The sequence below is a fragment of the Odocoileus virginianus genome, chromosome 6, assembly GCF_023699985.2.
Source record: "Odocoileus virginianus isolate 20LAN1187 ecotype Illinois chromosome 6, Ovbor_1.2, whole genome shotgun sequence".
Taxonomy (NCBI): Eukaryota; Metazoa; Chordata; class Mammalia; order Artiodactyla; family Cervidae; genus Odocoileus; species Odocoileus virginianus.
The window spans coordinates 88,763,403-88,786,492 of NC_069679.1; the positions used below are offsets into that span (position 1 = coordinate 88,763,403).

The 23,090-nt window shown below is 47.0% G+C and overlaps 1 protein-coding gene across 2 annotated transcripts in view; it reads right to left on the reverse strand.

Moving 5' to 3' along the window:
• The window catches only part of RPS6KA5 (ribosomal protein S6 kinase A5), a 187,793-nt gene extending 169,130 nt beyond the window's left edge, over positions 1-18,663 (reverse strand). The window contains exon 1 of one of the 2 annotated variants that reach the window (XM_020900771.2): positions 18,416-18,663. In XM_020900771.2, coding sequence (XP_020756430.2) covers positions 18,416-18,491 — 76 coding nt within the window. In that variant the 5' untranslated portion in view covers positions 18,492-18,663. Of the gene's footprint in view, positions 1-18,181; positions 18,247-18,415 lie in introns of those variants that run through there. The other variant, XM_070469793.1, reaches the window with a different exon arrangement.
• Positions 18,664-23,090: the final 4,427 nt, after the last annotated feature.

Here is a 23,090-nt window from a genome sequence, read left to right on the forward strand (position 1 = left end):
CTGCTTTAAGTAAATTAATCCAATTAGTGGGCGCCACTATGTATCACAAAAAAGAAATACAAGGTTTGCTGTGAAGAGACAGTTACAATCTGATGGTGGAGGGAAAGTATATAATTACAATTCAATAAAACGCATGCAATTAGAGAGGTAAAAGGCTAGGCACACAAGGAAGTAGCAAATACAGAACGTGGAAGATGGGAAACTTCGAACAGGAGGTGGTAAAGCCTGAGCTTAATCTGTAAAGAACAGAAAAACGTCTCGGTTAAGGGGACAATGAAGGCACCAGATTTCAAATTTTCTCATTCACCCCCAAAAATAAACAAACAAAGAAGACAAAATAGGGCCCTCCCTCGCAGTGCAGCGGCTAAGACGTGGCCTTCCAGTGCAAGCAGTGTGGGTTTGATCCTTGGCTGTGGAGCTAGGAGCTTACAGGTTTGGCAGCCAAAACACCAAAACACAAAATGGAAGCAGTACTGCAACAAATTCAATAAAGACTTTAAAAACAGGTCCACAATAAAAAACAAACAAATACACACCACCATAAACTCAACAAAGACGAACTGAAACCACACATGACCCACGCCTGAAGCAGTACCAGGAGACAGAATTCTACAGGCTTCCAATGACCTGTGACCAAAAAACAGGCCAAACCCAACAGAGTTCCCACCAACCCCACAGAAAGTCCGCGGGTTTAGAGACAGGGAGGGACACTTGAAAGCCACTGAAAGAGCAGAGGGCAGACAAAGCAAAATCATCCCCAGAAAAGGGATGGGTCAGGACTTGGCACTTTAAAGGGCCGGCTCGGAAAGAGGCTTGAGAGCCAGTGGATCCGACAGCAATCAGGCGCGCACAGCTCCTGAGGGCAAACCAGCTGGAGAAGGGCAGGCCCCTCAGAAACGGGCAGTCAAGGGAAAAGGGCGAGAGGAGGGAAGGCGAGGGTCCCACCAGAGAACAGGACGCACCCTCCCCGCCCCCAGCACCCCCAACAAGCACGGAGGAGGGCACTACGGAGCCCTCTAAGAAGGGGTGAAAAGATACGCAAAAGCACAAAAGCAGCCTGGGACACTGAACACTACTGCTTAAAAAAGTCAGAACCTGCTCATAAAAGCACTGCCACTGACGAACCAGTCCCCCTCCAAAAGAAAAGCCACAAAGCTGAAGAAAACAGTAACACAGCACTCCGAACTGACTTTAAAATCTTCACACAAGTATTTGAGATATGAGGATTAAAAAAAAAAGTCCTACAGCAGAAATACAAAAACTAAGAACAGAAATGAGCAAACAACCAAAAAAGGACCAAAGGCAACAAGAGGTGATTGAACTCAGAGAAGCAAAAAGGAAACATAACAGACCGTGAGGGGAGCGCCCCCAGATTGAGGCACAGGGAAAAAAGACGGACTCACTGCAGAGGGGGGCGCGCGCCCGGCACCCCGCAGACGGGCGTCTCTCAACCACGCTCACCACCGCCAGGCAACTAAGCTCCATGGCGCCAGGACTCGGGGACGACCGGAAAGCTCTGGGCCCCGTGCGTGCAGAGCCGAGGGGTCCTGCCCTCTGCGGTCAGGGCCGCCCTCGGGGAGCACTAACTTCCGGCTGAACCAGCCGCGGGGCCCTCCTACTTGTGTCTCCCACAGGGTGGACCCTGGAGAAGCCCTGGAGCCAAAAGGAAGCGATGCGATGTGTACTAGAGGAAAAGGGAGCGCGCTGAGGCAGACCCTGTCCAGTGAAGGGAGTCAAGGCCGGAACAGAAGAGCTGGAAGAGGGTGTGCGGTGACGCTTCAGGGCCGCTGACAAAAGGACGCTCGGATGCCTCCTGCTGCGTTAGATCGGTCATGAATGAAGGCACACAGGTGGAGTCGTCACTGTGCACCTGAAACTCACACCGTGTTATGCGTCAATTATATCCCCGTGAAGCTGGAGAATAAACAAATGGGTCCTTGAGGCTTCGAGAAGGAGCTAACGCAGCTACTACCTAACGGTGGCAGGGGAGAGTTTAGTCTGAACTCGAGGGCTTTACTGGGATGGTTCTTGCCGCTTCCCACCTAGTGAACAAAACCAAAGAGGCGTCTGCAGCAGCCACTGTCCAACAGGGCAAGGCAACCGAAGGCGAAGCTCCCTCAGAGACGACGGTCTAAACCATACAAGGCCAGTAACGTCCTGGCGGGCGGTCCATCACTCCGCCCCATCACCTGTAAGCCAGCACCCAGGGCTGGGTGAGCCAGGGCACCCCGAATGCCACTCTGGCCCCCAGTGGTAATTACACCCACCTCGCCCTGTGACACGGTGACACCACCTGGCCCGTGTTCTTCCGGAGCCCCGCCATGTCCACGGATACAAGGAAACCGGGTCCGAGGAGGCCTCTCCTATCACGCTCAGGCAGTTTCCTTTCACCTGGGCATTCTGAATTACCTGAGAGAATGAGACGCTTTGTTTGGACCCTTCTAAGGATCCAAAAGTCAAAAAGTGTGTTCTCCAGCCTCATAGAATAAATCCAACTCCAACACTCTCTTCCCTGAGACTTCTGGTCTCAACGCTCTGCCAAGGCAGTTCCTGCTTATTTACCTTCTTCTTGTAGGTCACAGTCACGTCCAAACTTCTAGAACCATCCCAGCATTATGTTAGGAGGAGCTGCCAAGTTAAGTCCTGATTTGTGACCGGAGCGCCCACGGCAGTGAATTCTCCCCTAGAGCCTTACTACCCTGCCACAGCCGCTCCAACCCCTCACGGCCCCCGGGGCCCCCGCCCCTGCCCCCTCGGGCGCACACTAGCCAGGTCCCGGGCTACCTGCCTGAGAGTCCTCTCCCTGATGAGACCACACCGCGAGCGTGTCTAGCTTCTGTTCCTGGGGCAGGACAGGAAGAGACGGGACAGTCAGAGGCGTCCACCTCAGAGGGGACCGCTGCGCGAGCTCCGACCGAGCAGGCTGCTCTCCTCCCGCCTGTCCCGAGGACTCGGGGGCTCCGGGGCCACGACACTCTCAGGCTCCTGCACTCGGGGTCCCGTCTGAGTCTCTCTACTCACTGGGGCCTTGACTTGGATTCTGAACACCTACCGAGGGTGTGCGAGAGAGGCTGAACCTGAACCATGAAGAAAGAGTGAGGAACCCATGCGGGGGCTGATCTCGCCCAGCTCTGAGAAGCAAACAGCCCGTGTGAGACTGCTGTGTCTGCACGTGGAGCGGAGCCTGAGCACAGCAGGGCAGGCAGCTGGAAAGGGAAAGTGGACAGGAGACGGGAAGAAGCAGAGAAGCCGGAGTCCCAGAGACGTGCTCGACTCCCGACCATGCAGGGCCGCCTGTGAGATCGGCTCTGCCAGCCCTGGAGAGGGCTGCTCCACCTCTCGCCTCTGGGGTCTGCATGCTCACTGAGCCAGCTCCCACCAGGCTGCTAAAACTTGAGGCAGGAGTCAGAAGCCTGGGGCAGAAAGTGAAAATGCGCAGCACCCGGGCCTGAAATTAGACGCCACCAACTTGAAGGGCGTTGAGGCCCACAAGAACTGTCAGCGCCACACCAGACTCCAGCGAGAGGCAGACAATGGGAGCGAGAGGCCCAGAGGTCAGACACGATCCCAACCACACACATGGTGTGAGAACCAAGTGAGACGTGCAAGACGCTCAGCAAAGGACCCAACACAGAAAGCTCGGTAAACGACAGCCACCATCATTCAGTCAGACTCTGAACTAAGATCCCGGCAGTGGCAACGGTGAGCCAGAAAGGAAGGTGCTCTTTTAGAGATGGAGCTGACAATACTGAGGGAAGGAACCGGTAGGAGGGAGGCCCCCAGGCAGAGGACGAGCAGGATGCTTCTAGCTAGGGTCCGGGCAGGTGGGAAACGTCCCTAAATAAACCACGGCCAGCTGGAGGACGATGCAGCCTTCGAGCTGAGTGTGAGTGGGCCCCGAGGGCTGCCCAGCTGTCTCCTGCTCGGCGGGCAGTTGGGAGTAACTGGTAAGGAATCCCAGAAAGAGATCCAAGTGGGAGAGACTCGGATGGTAGTTTAAGCTGATACCTGATTTCTCAGAAAGACTGTGCAGTTAGAGGAAAGAGGGCTGACGGCAGATTACCAGTATTTAAGGGACAAGCAGAGGCGTGGAGGCCAGGGGGAAAGGGCGGCAAGGTGGTCAGGGACGGGCGGGACCGGGAAGAGCAAGGCCACACGGAGCCCACGCACGAGCGCCGACAGCCCTAACGGGGCCAAGGAGGATTAAGCGGAGGCTTCCCCAGATTAGGAAACCAGGGGGACATGAGGAACCGCAGAGAGCGCCCTTCTGGGGGCATCAAAGACTGAACAGGAGACAAAGCCACAGCAACAGCTGGTATCAACTGCTCTTTCAACATCTGGTGGGAAAGGGAGAGACAGCAAAAACTAGAGGGCCACAGAGGAGTTTTTTCCCCGATGAGACGGTTCAACTGTGTTTGTGGGAAGAGGAGCCTGAGGACCAGGGAAAAAGGGGAAAACGGGCACGTTCTCAGAGGCAGCGGGAGGTCTCAAACCGAGGTGCGCGCGCGCCACAGCACTCAATCCTTATTTAACACGCCTGGGTCTCTTCTTGATCTACCAACTGAGAAGTACAGATTTAGCATCTGTTTTACTGCGACCAGACCAACGAAGTTGTAAAATAACTTTTCTTGTAAAACCTTGCCTTCTCTTACTCAACGCTGCAAAAACATAAGCTTCCTGGACTAATTTAGCTTCAGTCAAAAGGTGACAATTGTATGCAGTGAGAAAAAACTTGTTCTCTGCTATTTCAGTTCTTTTTTTTTTTCTTTTTGTCAAGGGGAAATAAATTATTTATACAACAATTTACCAGATAAACTCTAATTCTGGGGGTGTCTGGCATGTACAAAACTCTGAAACCTAAACATCTTGACCCCTCGTCTGCATTAAGCAGCCTGTCTCTGGGGACGACGTGAGCGCTGGCGCCTAGGCTTGACAGCCAGCACACCAGGCTCCTTTGAGCTGCCAGGTGGCGAGCTGCTCTGAAGCTGTTTAGGTTTGTGGTTGGGCCTCAAACCATCTCTCTGGACAACATTCTGCTGGAAGCAGAACAAAGTTATATTTAATATCTGTGTACTTTAAAACAATGCTGGCCACTTTTCTCTTATTGCCGGGGTCACTTACCCTTAAGACTGACTGTGCTTTCAGTGTCTAAAACAGCAGTGTTTACTTATCCAACTGATTCTGGAATTGCATGATGGAGCCAATGTGAAAACTGAGTCAATAAGAAAACAAATGTTTATAAAGCAGTAACAAACAGCCTTTTTCCCCCCAATACGTGTACCAAATAAATTTAATTTAGAAGAACGGAACTAAATATAACACTTCAAAAAGAAGAAAAAGAGCATTATGCTTACGAAGAATTTTGGCATGGCCCAGAAAACACGCTCAGGGAGTGGCCTCTGTGGAAAGCACAGAGGCACTGCACTGGCTGCGTCCAGAACCTCCTTCTGTGTGTCCTTCTGCAACACTCTCCTATCAGCTTTCGTCTTAAAGCGTGTGAACTCTGTCTACTTGTTTGCATGTTTTTCCCTATATAAGAATTTTTAAAGACCAGAAGAACAATTTTTAAAACTATAAAACTATTTTTCTCTTCTTGAATAAAGAATTGCCTTTCTTCACAATTCATAAAAGGGAAAAAAAAAAAAAGCATGGAGTGGAAACTCCCATATCTTCCTGGCACCAAATCTATAAAAGAATCTGTACCCACTCCCACTTCTCATCGTAACAGAAGCAGTGGCGGGGCTCCCTGACAGGTCAGTGGCTGGGACGCTGTGCCCCCAGTGCAGGGAGCCCAGGGTCGACCCCCGGTCAGGGAACTAGAGCCCACATGGGGAACGAAAGGCCCCGAGCGCTGCGACTGAGACCCAGCATCGTCAAAGAAAGAAAGAAATTTTTTCCAGAAAAAAAGAATCGATGGGCCTTCTCTCATCATGCCTTCAGTTACCCTCTCTTTTTGTGTATTTTCAATAGTTCTCTTTCTCCCTCTCTGTCCCCATAATGGATTCATTCACACTAAACGTATTCTAGCATCACTCCTCTTAAGATAAAAAATGGCTGTTCCTGCCCTGTGGAACCCCACGTTCCCCTCTGGCTAAGTCTCTCTGGCTAAGTTTCTCTCTTTGATCCCCTGGCGGCACAGTGGACAAGAACCCGCCTGCCAATGCAAGGAACACAGGTGTGATCCTGGCCCGCGCAGAGCCCACGTGCGGCGGAGAAACGAAGCCTGTGCCTCCCAGCTGAGCCCGTGCTCTAGGAGCCACACCTGGGGAAAGCCCGGCCAGCACTGCCAAATACAAATTAAATCAATAAATAGAGCAGTGTTGTACATTTAAAAAAAAAAACACAACTTTTTTTGGAAGTATTCACTTGCATCCACTCCTTAGTCCATTGCAATCTGGCCTCCCCCTCAAATCTCCACTAAAACTGCTCCTGATAAGGTCATCAGCCGCTCAGCCGGCTCCAACACGCCCCTTGAAGCACTTTCTCTCCTTGCCTTCCCCAGCACCACAGCTCTCCGAGGTCTCTCCCACCCCCACCCGCTCAGGGCTGGTCCTCTTTGCACTCCTTAGCTACTCCTTTCTTACCTGTCGTCTAAAGTCTAGAAGTCTAGAGTTCTTCGAGGCTCAGTTCTGAGTCCCCTTCTTCTCTCCATTCTACAAGCTTTCCTGAGATGATCTCATCCACAACTGGGCTTCCAAAGCCATCTACATGCCGATGATGCTAGAATTTTCACCTGCAGCCCAGACACCTTCGCTGAGCTCCAGGCCCACATCCCACTAATGAACGAAAGCATGACAGTTTAGGTGAGCCTGGGGGGCCAGATCACTCAGGTTTCAAAACTAATTCTTCTATTTACTCCCTGTGTAATCCTGAGCAAGTCGGTGACCTAAGACTCAGTTTCCCCATCTGTAAAACTGGAACAATAAAAATGGTAGTGACTTCATAAGGTTAACTGCGTGGACTAAATGAGTTGATAAAAGCACCAGTTCGGCAGCACACAGCAAGCTTTCATTACCCACGGCTGCTATCACCACGTGTGGTTAGAGTATGTCAGAGGCAGCTCAAACTTTGATCTGTACACATCTGGGTTCTATCCTTTCTGTCCACCCCACGGGCATCACCCCTGGTTCACCTTCTGTGAGCTCTAAGGAAGAATTCTAACCTCCATCTAACGTGGCCTCTGTCTAACGTGGCCTCTGGGGCCCTTTGTGCGGTCCCTCCCCTTGAGTGACTGAGCATGAGGAGACGCCACTCTAGGGACACGGGGGTTTTGTTGCTCACATAATTAAGGTCCCAAATCATTGATCTCACAATGGGAAGACTGTTCAAGTAGGTCTGACCTAATTCCACGAAGCCTAGAGATGACAGATCTGGACATCAGAGCGCCAAAGCCGGGAAGCACGTCATCAGGTCTGAGGCCTGAAGGTGGGGGGCCCGGGTAAGCGGGTGCAGACGGCCCCTGCAGCTGACAGAGGCCCCGCTGACGCTGCTGAGGACACTGCGACCACAGACTGAAGACCTCGGGAGGAAAGTCTGCTGACCACGGCAACCAGCTTCGAAGTGGATTTCTTCCCACAGCCTCCAGACAAGAATGCTGGCTGGCTATACCATCTTTTTCTGTTACGATTTCTGATGTGGACCATTTCTGAAGTCTTTACTGAACTCGTTACACTGTTGCTTCCGTTCTGTTTTGGTATTTTTGGCAGCGAGGCATGCGGGATCTCAGCCCCTGAACCAGGGACTGGACCTGCGCCCCCGGCATGAGAAGGTGGAGCCTTAACCACAGAACCACTGGGAAGTCCCACCTGCCTACCAACTTGACGTTAGCCATGCTGTGGAGAATTCTAACCTATCGAACTGTAAGCTAATCAACGAGTGCTATTACAAGCCACTAAGTTGGTGGTGATTTGTCATGCAGCAACTGAAAATTAACACACCACCTGAACAAACGGTACCTTCAAACGTATGTTTGTTCCAGCCCCAAAATCTCATATCACTACCACACCAAGTTCCGCTGATATATTCCACTAAATATATCTCAAATATATTCACAATTCTTAATTTCTAACCGTTACCCAATCCCAACTCATATTTGCATCTGAACTTCTGCAAGAGCCTCCAAACCAGTCTCCCCTCAGACACTCTTTCCTACCATGCTCCTCACACGAGGAAGCCATTTTTTTAACAGTGCAAAACTAATCTCTAAGAAGTCCTCCAGCAGCTTCACCCTGCACTCAGGGTGATGTCTGAATGCCTTATCACAACCCACACAGCCCACCCATGGGCCCCGCTACCTTCTCAGCCCATTCCCTGCAGCTCTCTTGCTTGGACACAAGCTCGGGCCACAAAGGCCTTCCGCCCAGCACCTGGACTGCGAGCCCTCCCGCTCCAGGACCATCTGCCACTTCCTTTGGCAGGAACGCCTCACCGCCCGCCTCCTGCATGGCACTCCACGACAGCAGGGCTGGCCGGACACTCCCGCCACACAGACGCTCCCCCCTCCTCGGAGGCCAGCCACCCTCAGACTCTCTCACAGCGTCTGCATGACCTGACGACTTATCACAACTGCAATCCTATGGTCAACTGTATGGTTATAAAGGGAAGGTCTTTCTCTTAGATGTGGTTCTACGAGGGGAGGAGCCGTGTCTAATTTGTTCCCTGCAAAAATCCAGCATCTGTTACGGTGCCAGACACACAGGAATCAACAAGTCCTTAATGGATGAATAAAACTGTGGCTGTTTTGCCCAATTTATACATGACAAAATTACATCAAAGTTATGTGTTTGTGTGTACCCATTGGATCTGTCCTACGCTAGCCCTGATTACCATGTTTCCTTACAAACGAAGGGCACTGGCGTCAAGGAAAAACAGGGGCACATTCACGGGGAAAGGGTTAATGCAAACCAACTGCTAAGATTCAGTGTCCACATCCTTTCAATGCAACATCATTCATTTAAATGTGAAGTACAACATTTCCTTATTACAGGTTTTAAACAGTTTTTTCTGTAGGAAAAACATGTCATTCCAATCCAGTATTGATGTGGTTAGAGAACAAACTGCTTCAGTGGCCTGAATTTTCCCATTACTGATGGTATATTCCACTACTGTAGAAAAGAGAGCCCTGTGTATGACCTCCATCATTTTGCCAATAAAATTTGTTTTTTAAAGTATGCCTCAATTTTACTGATTTCTCACTACATACTTTTTAAAAACTCTAAAATGCCATTAATTAATCAGAGACCTAATTTTTCCTTCTTAGGAGAAAGATAAAAATAGCATTAACACCACATGACAAAGATTTAAGAAACAAAACACTGGAGAGAAAGTCAAACGTCTTTACACACTGTCCATATTTCTCATGGTTTGTATATACATGCATTTATTTAATTAGATATTTACCTAATTCCTGCTTTGGTCCAGAAAAGACTTAGAACAAATTACTGAAATTAACTAAAGCGTAAGGAAGGAAGATTGAGGGCAGATGACGCCAGGAAGAGGCCTCAAGATGCACGCCAGGTCACAGTTGTATGTGGTGTGGCCCTGAGATGTGAAGCTTTCTAGCCACCAACCGATCCTAGAGGCTTGCCCCGGGGGTCCACTTCACAGCGTTCCTATGAGAACCAGAAGTGCTGGCCACAGCAGCTCAGCCAGGCCCAGCACGAAGATCAGAAAGGAATGTCTTCTCAGGGATTCCCTAGAGGGGAAACCATGGTATTTCTTCTAAGAAGTAGACATTTGTTACCAGTTTCTACTGAATGGTTGTTTAAATGACTGATTGCTTCACACTGTTATCCCACTCAGTTACCCAAGCCTGGGGCAAAATTCTCTCTTGGTTCATCCAGTCTTAAGCAAGATGTGTTGGTTTCCTATTGCTGATGTAAAAGATTACATAAACTTCATGGTTTATGAACAACATAAATGTGTCTTATTACAGTTCTAGAGCTCAGAAGTCTCAAGCTGGGTTCCACAAAGCAGTCGAGTGACAGAGAGCTGCATCCCTGGCGGCCTCGCCGGGGGCCTGTCTGTCCGCTGCCGTCGAGAGCCCGCTGCGCTCCCCGGCTCGCGGCCTCTCTCCAGCAGCGGCTTCGCTCCAGTTTCTGCTGCCACTGTGGCACCTCCTTCTCCCCGCCTGTTTCCACTCTCGTAACACCTTCTCTCGGATCCACCTACTTCCCTCTCACAAGGACCTATGATTACACTGCGCCCATGTGATAATTCTCCATCCTTAAGTCAGCAAGGTCTCTTTGTCATGTGAGGAAACATATTCACAGGTTAGGACATGGACACCTTAGGGGGAGGAGGTGTATTAATTCAGTCTACCACACAAGACTCCATCAATTTACTTGCTTGCAGCTACTGGCAATTTACACATTGTAGCGATGGTGTCAGAAAAATAACATCGTAAGACCAGATGTACATAGAACAGTAAAGCCACAAACGGAAAACTCAAAAGTTTCTTCTTTAATTTCAAGAGTTAATCATAGAATTATTTTAAGTACTAAGTTCACCTATCTTCCAAAGAATTTGATATATAAAAATAAAAATATTATTTTCACAATTGTTTTGTCAGGAACACACTAACTATATAAAAAGAGGCACACCTACACCGAAACCTGAGTGTGAAATTAACAAACTGCAATACCGGGTCCTGGGCTAAAATCTGGAAACTTCACCTCCCTAGTCTCCTGCTGCCACAGGGCAGGATGCCTACTGAGTATTTAGGAAAAAAAAGTGAGACAGCCAGCTCGCTCACAACTTTAGGAAGTATAAAGTCCAGAGAACTTCCTTGATTTTCGGAAGAACAGCTACAGTTGAACCCAGAGGGGCGCTGCAACAGACAAACATAATGAGGGCAAGGTTCTATTTTAGACTCAATTCATCTTCCCTGAAAAACAAGAGCAACGTAGGAGTGCTCCTACCTTTGAGGTGCACCAAGGAAAATCATTCCAGGAGCTCAAAGGAAAAGGCTGTGAAAACCCCTCCCTCCCCCTGCATTTTGGGACTGACATCTCTCAAATGCATGTTTAATTGTGAACCTTCAGTAAACACATGATGTTACTATGCCATATCTTCCCCAGAGGAATTTTCGCCAAGCATCAGCTTCTTTTTCATGGGAGGAATTCAATCCTGCCCACCAGATCACTTGTGTCTCCAGGAATCTGAGGTTTCAGGATTCTTTCTTGCTTTGCAGGATAGAGGTTAATGGTAGGTCTTATCCAACAGCTGACGTGCCACCTAAGGTTTTCCCTGAGTATGGACCGCAAACACAAAATACACTGGAGTCCCCCAGACTTAAGGGCTGAGATTCCACTTCCTTTGCCCAAATAGATCATTTTCTTAATCTCTAAAACTCGTGATAGAAACTTAAGAACAGATTTTCTTTTAAGGTCTAGGCTCCAGGGAATTAAGTTAGGGTACTATCAATATCCTATTTACACTTTTGACCTTCCCATTGTATCCCTATAAAGCTGAAGATAGAGCACAAGTTATACCTACCCTTCTTAAGGTGAGGAAACTAAAAAAAAAAAAAAAAAAAAAAAGGGAAAAGTACTATAAAAAATATATGGACACATAAACACAATATATATCTACACACGTATAATACAGAAAGGAGAGCCGCACTGTTCTTACAGATAACCAAGACTGTCAGTCAAATTTTTTAAAGTATCTTGTAGATAATCACTATGTTCCTAAAAAGCTAAGTATAAATTAAATCATTATAAATGCAATCATATTTAAAGAGCATCAGAGAATTATTTTTCAATGGGATTCAATCATGAGTCCTCTGGCAAAACAGAATTATCTTTTAAAGTAAATCACCACTCCTGACTTTTGTCTATACCAAGATTTCCACAGAAATTCCAAAGAACACCACTCGACCTCTCTTAGCCTTTACTTAGAAGGCTCTAAGTATGAATGACAGCAACCAAATAGGTAAAAATCTTTAACTGGTGGCAGAAATCGATCAGACACATTCTGGGGAAACCAGAAAGAGAGATCGCGCGCTCTCTCTCTCTCTCACGCACGCATACACAGACAAATACCTCTTGTGAATATAGACACAAAAATCCTCTACAAAACATTAGCAAACTGAATCCAGTGTGGTATATAAAAAGAATTATACACATTACCCAAGTGAGATTTATCCCAGGAATACAAGGTTGGCTTAACACCCCAAACTTAATACACCTTATCAATAAAACAAAATAAAAACACATGATTATCTCCATGAATGCAAAAAAAGATGCCTTTTCATGATTAAAAATACCCAAACACACAACACTGTAAAGCAACTATACTCCAATAAAAATTCATTAAAAAAAAATTTTTTTTTTCAAACTACCTTGGGAAAGAGGAAAAACACACCCAAACTAGGAAAAGAAGAGAATTTCCTCAATCTGACAAAAAGTATCTATGAAAATCCCACAGCTAACTTCATACTTACTGGTGAAAGACTAAAGCTAATATACTAGCTTACCAAGGTTGCAGAATACAAGATGAATAAAATTAAGTTGTATCTCTATATGTTTTCAGTGAACAACCCAAAAATTAAACTAAGAAAATAATTTTTACAGTAGCACCAAAAAGAATAAAGTATGTGGGAATAAATTTAACAAAAGAAGTATAAATATACACTCTGAAAACTACAAAATGTTGTTTAAAAAAATGAAAGAAGATCTAAATGAATGGAAAAACATTTCATGTCCATGGATCACAAGATTTAATATGCTAAGGTGGCAATCCTCCCAAAATTGATTTACAGATTCCAGGCAATCCCTACCAGAATTACTGTTGGCTTCTTTATGGCAACTGACAAGCTAATTCTAAAATTCATATGGAAACTCAAGGGACCCAAAATAGCTGAAATAATTCTGAAAAAAAACAAGGTTGGAAAACTGACCATTTCCGATTTCAAAACTTAGCAAAAAGTTATAGCAGTCAAGACAGTGTGGTAATGGCATAAGAACAGACACAAAAAATCATCTGAACTGAATGGAGAGTCTAAAAAGAAATCCATACATCGACAGTTGATTAATTTTTGACAAGGGTGCCGAGAAAATAAAATGGAAAAGAACAGCCTTTCAAGAAATAGATCAAAAATCTAAATGTAATAGCTAAAATCATATAACCCTCTGTAACCTTGAATTAGTCAATGATTTCTTAGATACAACACCAAAAGCATAAGAAACAAAGTAAAAAAGTTGGATTTCACCAAAATTAAAAGACTGTACTACTTCTAAGGTTATCACCAAAAAAAAAGAGATAATTTTCTCCTATAAACTGGGAGAAAATATTTCAAACTATACTAATAAGGGATCTATATCTACAAAACATAAATAATTCATATCTCAATAATAAATTAACCAATTTAAAAATGGGCAAAGGATCTGGACAGACATCTCTCCAAACATATACAAAGCACTCATAAGCACATGAAACGATGCCCAACATCATTAGTCATTAGGAAACACAAATCAAAACTACAGGGAGATACTACTTCATACTCACGAGAATGGCTGTAAGCAAACAAACAAGCGATGGCAAGGATGTGGAGAAACTGGAACTTTTGTACATTGCTAGTGGGGCAAGACAGCAATGCAGCCACATTGAAAAACTTAAAATTTGTACATAAATGTATATAGCAGCATTATTCACAATGGCCAACAGGTCGAAACAACACAAATGTCAATCAAGTGGTGGATGGACAAACGAAACACGGTATATCCATACAATGGAATGTTGTCCGTCAATTAAAAAATGAAGTGCTGACACATGCTAGAAACTGATCAATCTTGAAAACATCACGTTGAGTGAAAGAAACCAGTCATGAAAGATCACACACTGGGCTTCCCTGGTGGTCCAGTGGTTAAGACTCCGCCTGCCAGCGCAGAGGACATGGCTCATTCCCTTCGCCACAACTCCTGAGCCTGTGCTTTAGAGCCTGGGAGCCGCAACTACTGCGCCTGCGTGCCTGCCTGCCCCCGAAGCAGAGCTCTGCAACAAGAGAAGGCACTGCAACGAGAAGCCCATGCTCTCCGCAACCAGAGGAAAGACAGAGCAGCCACGAAAATCCAACACAGCCAAATATAAGCAAACACACATTTTTTTTTAAAAAGATCACACTTTACGAAGTTCCATAATATAAAATGTCCCTAGGCAAATACACAGACAAAAAAGCAGAATTAGCAGATGCCCAGAACTGAGGAATGGGTGGTGAGAATGTGGAATGACCAATAAAAATGAGTAAGAAGTTTCTTTTTAAAGTGATGGAAAGTTCTAAAATTAGATTGTGGTGATGGTTGTTTAACTATAAATATACTTAAAAAGATTGAGTTGTACACTAAAAACAAGTGGACTTCATAGTATGTAAATTGCATCTCAAAAAAAGCTGTTTAACAACAACGACAACAAAAAAGACACTGCAGCTTCCACGCTGCTCTTTCCCTTCGACCACCTGCCCCATGGGAGCCGGCTGGCACGTCAGCAAGACACTCAGGCAGCCACACCGAGAGGGCCACAGAGCACGGACCTGAAGCGTCCTGCCCACAACATGCAAGTGAGCTGGCTTGAAAGGGCATCTCCTGCCCCAGACAAGTCTTCAGGTGAACGTGGTTCTGGCCAAAACCTTGACTACAACATCAAGAGAGACCCTGAGTCAACACCACCAGGCTAAGCAACTCCTGAATACCTGAGCCGCAGGAGTCATGCTGCTTTAAGTCACTAAGTTCGGGATCATTTACTGCACAGCAACAGATAACTAATGCCCCTTTCCTGACTCTCTCCTCAGCCTTAGGCTCTCTCTCCTAGTGATGGACATCTAAGGAAATGTGTACCCCCATCCTTCCTCGTGTAAGAGTTTAGTCTCACCCCCATCCATATGTTCACCGGAGTAGCTGTCAAGCTAGCAGAACAGGACGCCATTCCCTGACCTTAGCTGAACAATCCAAAAGCAGGCAGCTGACCAAAGCCAGGCTAATAAAGTCCTTCCCTAAGATTTGTATACCTGAAGCTGATAAAAAAAAAAAAAAGGCAGTGTCTCTCCAGTATCTAGAGCTGTAAGACCTCAAACTTAGGGTCTGTCAACAGCTGTGTTCCTTTCCATGTGGAAATAGGTGAACGGCACTGAAGGAGGCCATTACATAGAGACAAGCAAAGATTCTAGATGGAGACAACATCAGTCCCTGCTTCCAGTGATGTCTGACACAGCCCTGTCATTTCAGGGGGAAGACCACACGTGTCCTGTAACCCCCGTATATAATGTGAAACTCAGTACATAGACGTAATGAAATATGGAATAAATGAGATAACCCAATATCCTTCCAATAATAATCCCTCTATTTTGCTGCTATGGTTTGGCAGTTAGATTTGATTATTTAAACCTAAAAGCCCTAAACTACTTCTTTGCTATCTTTATACTATGTAGAACCTTCTCTTATTATAGTATGACAACATATCCTAATTACCAGTTTACACTTCCTCTTCCCCGACCAGCAGAGGGCAAGATATTTTCTCATTGTTTTGTGTCATTAGTACCATTTAGCCTAGAAAACAGTGTCAAGAAATGTTCATTTAACTCATCTAATCAATCCCTTTCTCTTCATTTTTAGCTTTCATGGTCACTGGCATCCATTAATCAACCACCTAACATCTACAAGACACTGGGACTACAATAAACTTAGATTTTGTCCTGGATTTTCATGCATTCAGTGAATTCTCCCAACATCTGAGTACTTACTGTATGCCAGGGGCTGAAAATGGATAAAGGACATGGTAGCACCTTACAGTCCAGCACGGACAAAAACTGTTCCAGCTGTGTGTTAAATGCTGCTGAAGAGACACACGCAGACTGCTAAGCAGTGGGGACCGCGGGGGGTTTACACGCGGCTTCAGAAGGCAAGACTCACAGAAAGAGATGCCGGCCGAGCAGCACGGGGCAAGCTCCAAACAGGACTCTGATGGGGGGCGGGGGGTGACCTGCAGGCTCTAACAGAAGACGCTGCTATTGGCTGACCTTTGGACCGACAGGAACCAACCGCTCCTCAGAGCCTATTATGCGCCAAGCAAACTGCTTAGCACTTTTCCAACAGAGTCTCCTTCAATTTTCATACTCTGTAGGTGAGAGAAGTGAGTCTAAAAGAGTGAAGTGACCTGCCCAAGTCTACACAGCCAGCAACTGGCAGAGCTCAGATTTAGAACAAAGTCTAGAATCTGCCTGCAATGCAGGAGTCCCTGGAGACTTGAATTTGATCCCTGGGTCAGGAAGATCCCCTGGAGGAGGAAATGGCAACCTACTCTCAGTATTCTTGCCTGGAAAAACCCATGGACAGAGGAGCCTGGTGGGCTACAGTCCATGGGGTCCCAAAGAGTCAGCACGACTGAGTGCAGAGTTTTTCCCTTCCAACTGCACATCCAGGTATGCTATGCTACTCGGTCTACACCACTGGAACACTTGCCATGTCTTTCCATGTAACTTGTATTGCCTTTTTGTTCATCCTACAGCAGACAATACAGTGTTGAGCACAACTGAGGAATCACCAACTGCTGACCTGTTAAGACTATATGCTTGTCCACATCTTCAGAAGCAAGGGACCACCTCAGATCAAGTTACTGTGGCACCTTTCACAGCAGCATATGCTGGCAGGGGCCCAGCTGGCTGAAGATGACTGAATCTCTCAAGTTGTATTTTAAGGGTTTTTGACCACTGTATCTGGTCAGTTGTTTCAATGTTCAGCAATAAATCAAAGTGACGGTTCCATTCCTTTGACAGTTAACAGTACTAATGAATTCAGTATAATCTCACCACCCATCAGAAAAAAATTCTAAAAATGCAAACTTGAAGCTGATGATTCACACAGTTAGTAGAGAACGGAAAATAAAGCAGTACTCATTGTTTTCTACAAAACTAGCATTGTTTGCAAAACCCAGAAACTGAGCAGTTGGTTGACTACTAATCAAGTAGGTTGCTCCTTGGTCATTCAGCAAAAAGCTGCTTATTGCACCACAGTCAGTGGCTGAGGACACACGACTTCAAGCAGCTTTTGCTGCACAGCACGAGTCTACAATATGAATCAGTGAATCGTTATGTAAGAAAAAAAAGAGAAATTCAAAATCTCCACACCAGGAAGCACCTGACACCGAGCCTGGCACAAGTCAGACACTAATACAAAAGAAATGTTTATGGAATAAATTATTGAATAGCCCTTTGAAAACATCAGTTGTCTATTAAACTGAGAGAAGAAAACCAAACCAAACAAGCCCACACAAGTTACATTAGGAACTCCAAAAAATTATGGAGTAACTGGTTCAAGATACATAACAAACTCATAATGACTCCCCAAAAAAATTGTTTTAAGCCAATGTTAATGTAGAAATAAGTAAGCATGCATTTGACATCCCTCTTAAGTCACCACACTGGCGCTCAATGGAATGCTAACCAGCAATTAACAAAAACTAAAAGAGCAAGTGACAGATATAACTTTGCAATCTGTTCAAAATTATAACAAGGTGTGCTAGGCATACACCTGAAACGTGCTACATAAGCTTTGTCCCTACACAATAAAAGAATATCCCAAGATGCCAGAGAAACTGCACCGAAATTCTTAACAAACATTCACAGAAATACTTAATAGTAAATAATGAACAACTTGTTAAAATGAGTTATCTGTTCAGAAATGAAAAAGGATCTCTAACAGGGGACAGGACTCCACAAATAGAAACCCAATCTATACTGGTGAGTCGGAAGAAGCGTTTCCCATAAAGAACAACCCAGACCCACAAGGAATAAAGTAACAAATATAAAGTCTGAGTCGACTGGAAAGACCCCCAAATCAGCGCGTGAGCGCCGTAAGGGGGCTAGTTAGTCGCTTTTACCCGGAGCTTTGAATTTACTGAGCCTCCTCAAAAGACCTCTGCAAGAGACTGAAGGCCAAGTACAGCAGTTCACCGTGATGGCACGTAAAGCCCTCAGCGCCTGCAGCTCCGCGGCTGGACTCCACACGGCCGGGGGACAGCCGCCCCTTCCCCGTGCCCAGAACGCAGGCACCTCGGGGCCCCTCCAGGGGTGCGAAAGCTGGAGAGCCGCGCTCCGAGCTAAGCGTCGCTCCCCCACAGCGAGGAACGCGCGCCTCACAGAAGGGCCAGGGGCAGGTGCGTCCCCGGGCGGGACGGCGCGCGAACACACCTGGGTCAGTCAGTGCGGCGGCCCCAGCCGGGCAGCCGCTCACTCACGGGAAACTTCGGGCCAGCCGCCGGGGGCCCCCGAGACCTCCGCCCGCCGGGACCGCCGCGCCCGGGCCCCCCGCCCCGCGCGCCGCCGCGCAGGGCCCCGCGCCGAGCCCCGCGCCCGGGACCCTCGCCCCGCGCCGAGCCCCGCGCCGCCGCGCCGAGCCCGGCCGGCAGGGGGCGGGCCGCTCACCCGTCCGCAGCTCGTGCTTGACGACGCGGAGCTGCTCTCCGCCGGCGTCCCCGCCGCTGCCACCCTTCTCCTCCATCTTCCCCTCGCCCGAGCCCGCGGGCTGCTCCAGGGCGCCCGGCCCCTCAGCTCCGCCGCGGCCACTCGGCAGCCCGGACGCCGGGGCGAGCCGCTTTCCCGCTCCCGCCGCCTCCCTCGGCGGGCGCCGCCAGTACCGCGCAGCCACTCCGCCCCGCTCCCCGCCTCCCCCGGAGCCGCCCCGCCCACAGCCAGCAGGGTCGGCGGCCTTGGTAGTCGCCGTCGCCGATTGGGCGCGGGGCGCGCGCCGCCGCCAGCGCCAGGCCCCGTTGGGCAGCGCTTTCTGACGCGAGGCGAACCGCCCCGCCCCACTGCTCGAACTGTTGTTGCTCGGCGGGCGGCAGGCGAGGGAGGAGCACGAGCGATCCGATTGGTGAGGGCGGCTTTTGCTCCGCCCACCCCCGCTGCTGCGCACGCGCGGTCAGAGCCTTCCCGTCCCCGACATTCCCAGGACGGCCACGCCCCTTATTCCCCAGCTCCGGTCTGTTAGTAAACAGTCTAGTAGTCCGGAGGCTCCCGGGGCCTGTGATTGGCTGTTGCTGAAAGAGGCGGGGAAGGCTGATTGGACGGTTTGGTCCGCCAATCACCACGGACAGAGGAGGAGCCTGGAAGAAAGCGCCTCTCACGCACGTGTTTGCAGGTTTTCGAACCTGAAGGCCCCGAGCATTCCCAGGCGTATGCCCGCTGCACGACGGTGTGTCTCTAAAAGATGTTGCTCGTCCTAGTGAGTTCTGAACCAAGTTAAGTGGAGTTCCTGCTTGAGTACAGGTAGTTCTTAGACATTTCAGAAATTCACAATCCCAGTTTTCCTTGAGGACTTTTGCAGTGGATAAACGTTTTCATTTTGTGCTGGTTCAGATGATAAAGGATCTGTCTGCAATGCAGGAGACCTGGGTTCATTCCCTGGATCAGGAAGATCCCCCTGGAGAAGGGCATGGCAACCCACTCCAGTATTCCTGCCTGGGGAGTGTCATGGACAGAGGAGCCTGGCGGGCCACAGCCGTGGGGTTGCACAGAGTCCCCATTACGACTGAGTGACTAACACTTTTTCTTTTCAGGCACCAAAAGACTACAGAAATTAATGAAATAGAATACAAGTCCTGCCCCTTAGCAGCTTTCAGTAGAACATGAGAAACAATCTGTGTGTATACACATGAAACTTCGAAGCAGGCTTTTAAATAAAACAGTTGTACAAACCTAGAGAATTGCACAGATGCCAATAATTATTCTCAGATAGGAGCTGAGGGGCTTTTAGGTCACTGAGGCACTTTAGGTAACCGATGTAAAGGATGGATGAAATAGAAGTACCAACTGCAGGTATTTCATACAGAGATAGTAACTGTGAGCTAGGCTTGGAAGTAGAGAAGACAAGGGTGGGTTATGATTGCTAATGCTGAGTGAAGATATGATGTTAGGAACATAGCTGAAAAGATAAGCCTTGGGAAGATAATGGAGAATCTTGACTACAGTACTAGGCAGAGCAGATTTTGTTTAGGACAGGATGAGGAGCCTCAAAGAGTATTTCTGATGTCAAAGCTCTTCTCTTGGACGTTAGCTTCGGTCATAGTGAGAAGATGGCCTGAGGGAGGAGGAGAGATGTGGCACAGCAAGAATACTGTCACAAGGTTAGAACTTACAGGGATTTCTGGCCGCGGGTGTGAGAATGGGCAAAGGAGGGAATTAAAGATGGACACTTAGATATGATTCACATAGAAGTGAACTTTTAAACCAAGAAGGAATTAGATTAGGAGGTCAGCAAACTTTTTCTATAAAGAGCCAAATAGTAAATAGTTACTTTTAGCCTTTGCAGGCCACAGTCTCTTTCACAGCTATTCACCTCTGCTATTTCAGTGTGAAAGCAGCCGTAAACAAGCACACTAATGGATGTGACTTGTGTTCCAATAAAACTTTATGGACACTGTAATTAAGTCTAACATAATTTTCACATGATTATATATTCTTTTAATTCTTTTCAAACATCTAAAAATATAAGAACAGTTCTTGGTTCTTGGACCGTTAAAAAAAAAAACAGATAGGAAATCAGATTTGACCTGCAGGGCATAATTTGCAGACTCCTGGCTTAGAGTGCCATCGAAAAGAAACCAAGACGCCTCCACAGCTCATTTGGGTGGTTGCCTCAGTTCCTGGGCTTACCTACACGGAGCATTCCTCCCACTAAACCAGGACTGTCTACTTACTTGTCTTTCGCTTCCACAAGTAGTATGCTGTTTGGAGCCAGGAAATGACCGTGTGCAATTGTTCATTTGTTCACTCAGCAACTTTCATTCCAGTTATGAACCAAGTTCTGTGATGAATTCTAGAGACACAGGGGGAGCCAAACAGATGCAGTCTTTGCTCTTATAGAGCATATAGTCTCAAAATGGAAAGGAGTATTAAATAATCACATGAAGGAATGTAAACTTTCCAATTCTCTCATGCTATAAAGGATAATTATAGAGTGCTACAATAGAGTATATCGGGGGGACCTACTTAGGTTAGAGGAGCTTGGAAGCCTGTATAAGGAAGTATCTTTTAAACTGATTCTTTAAAGATGAGTAGATTTTAACCAGGATGTGGCAGAAACTGGCCTGATGCTCACCAACCTCGTTTCCTCTTCCTGGACACACAGGGAAAGTATATTTTTTCCCTTTGCAGTTAGGCTAGGATCATGTGACTGTGATCTGGCCAATGGGATGTGGGCAGATATGATGTGTGCCATTCCAGTGTTGGCCCCATATATAGATATCCATTCTCCTCAGCTACTAAATTGTGGGCATTCCACAATTTAGACCAGCCCTGAACCCCTGGGGAGAAGGCAGTGGCAACCCACTCCAGTACTATTGCCTGGAAAATCCCATGGACGGAGGAGCCCGGTGGGCTGCAGTCCATGGGATCGCTAGGAGTTGGACACAACTGAGCGATTTCACTTTCACTTTTAACTTTCATGCATTGAAGAAGGAAATGGCAACCCGCTCCAGTATTCTTGCCTGGAGAATCCCAGGGACGGGGGAGCCTGGTGGGCTGCTGTCTATGGGGTCACACAGAGTCGGACACGACTGAAGCGACTTAGCAGCAGCAGCAGCCGAGGCCCCGAGTCTCCACTTGAAGAAGGGCCATCCTGACCTCCATCAGACTGAGCTGTGAGCAATAAGGAAATCTTTTTAGGCATCACCTATTGAGATGTTGGGGTTGTTTGCTACCAAAGCAGAAGCCAGCCTACCCTGACAATTTCACAAGGGAATTGCTGCGGGGAGAGAATTCTAGGAAGATGCAAAGGCGAAGTCCTGAGCCTGACAAAGAGCCAGTTGTATTCTAGAGCTTGAGAGAAAGCAAATGGGGCTTACTTAACACAGTAAGCAAGAGATGAGGTGAGGGAGGCAGAAAGAGACTTGCTGGTAAAGTTTGTGGCAAGCCTATTAATAATTTGGGAGTTTTTCCTATGTGATGTCAAAAAGGGGAATGATAGAGCTGGGAAAGTATTTCTACAAGGTGCTGTGCAGTTAGTATTTGGAGAGTGGGCTGGAGGGAGCAGGAGGGATACAGGGAGACCAGGTAGGAAGTTATCACAGTAGTTGGGGTAAAAGATGATAGCAGGTGCTGTAGGTAGGGAAAAGAAGGGTAAGGTGTACAGATACATATCTTAGACTTCATGACAGACTGATTTCATGGACAAATATAGAAAGGTTGTCTGAAATGACATCAAAGTTTCTAGCAGGTCCAGCTGCATGGATGGGAGAGGAAGGTGGTACTGTGTAATGAGGGGGTGAATTAAAGGAAGGGCACATATCAGAGAGAATATTGAGTTTAATTTTGAAAGCAACCATCCTGAAAATAAAAGTTAGTAAAGAAAAGGGAAATACTGACAGATGCTACAACATGTATGAACCCTGAAGACACTGTGCTATGTTAAATAAGCCAGTCACAAAAGAACAAATACTGTATGATTCCACTTACCTGAGATACTGAGACAGAAAGTAGACTAGTGGTTACCAGGCTGGGGTGAGAGGAATAGAAAGTTATTGTTGAATGGGTACAGAGCTTCAGTTTTGTAAGATGAAAAGAGTTCTGGAGATGGGTGGTGGGGATGGTTACACAACAATGTGAATGTATTTAATGCAACTGAACTGTACACCTAAAGTAGTTAGAATTTTATGTTAACTTTTATGTTAAATTTTATGTTAGGTGTATTTTACCACAATTTTAAAAATAAAGAATTCTAATTTTAAAAAGTTTAATTTTGAGACATTCAGTGCCTGTAGTACGTTGTTATGTGGCTGTATGAGTCTGGATCTCTGCAGAGAGGTCTAGAGTAGAGGTAGAAATTTAGAAATCACTGGCAAGATGATATTTGAGGCCAGAGGCGTCAATAAGATTAAGTGGGGAGAGAATGTGAAGGGAAGAGAAGAGGAGCCAGGACTGAAGTCTAGGAATGTCAACACTGACATTCAAAAGCATGAGTCAGAAGTTCAGAAGGAAAACCCAAAAAGTTTTCTGTCTTGGAAGCCAAGGTGTTTCAAGAAGGAAGGAGTGGTCAGGTGGGTTCCATGCCCTGAGCGGTCACACAGGATGAAATCTGGGAAAGATTTCATAAATTTGCCGG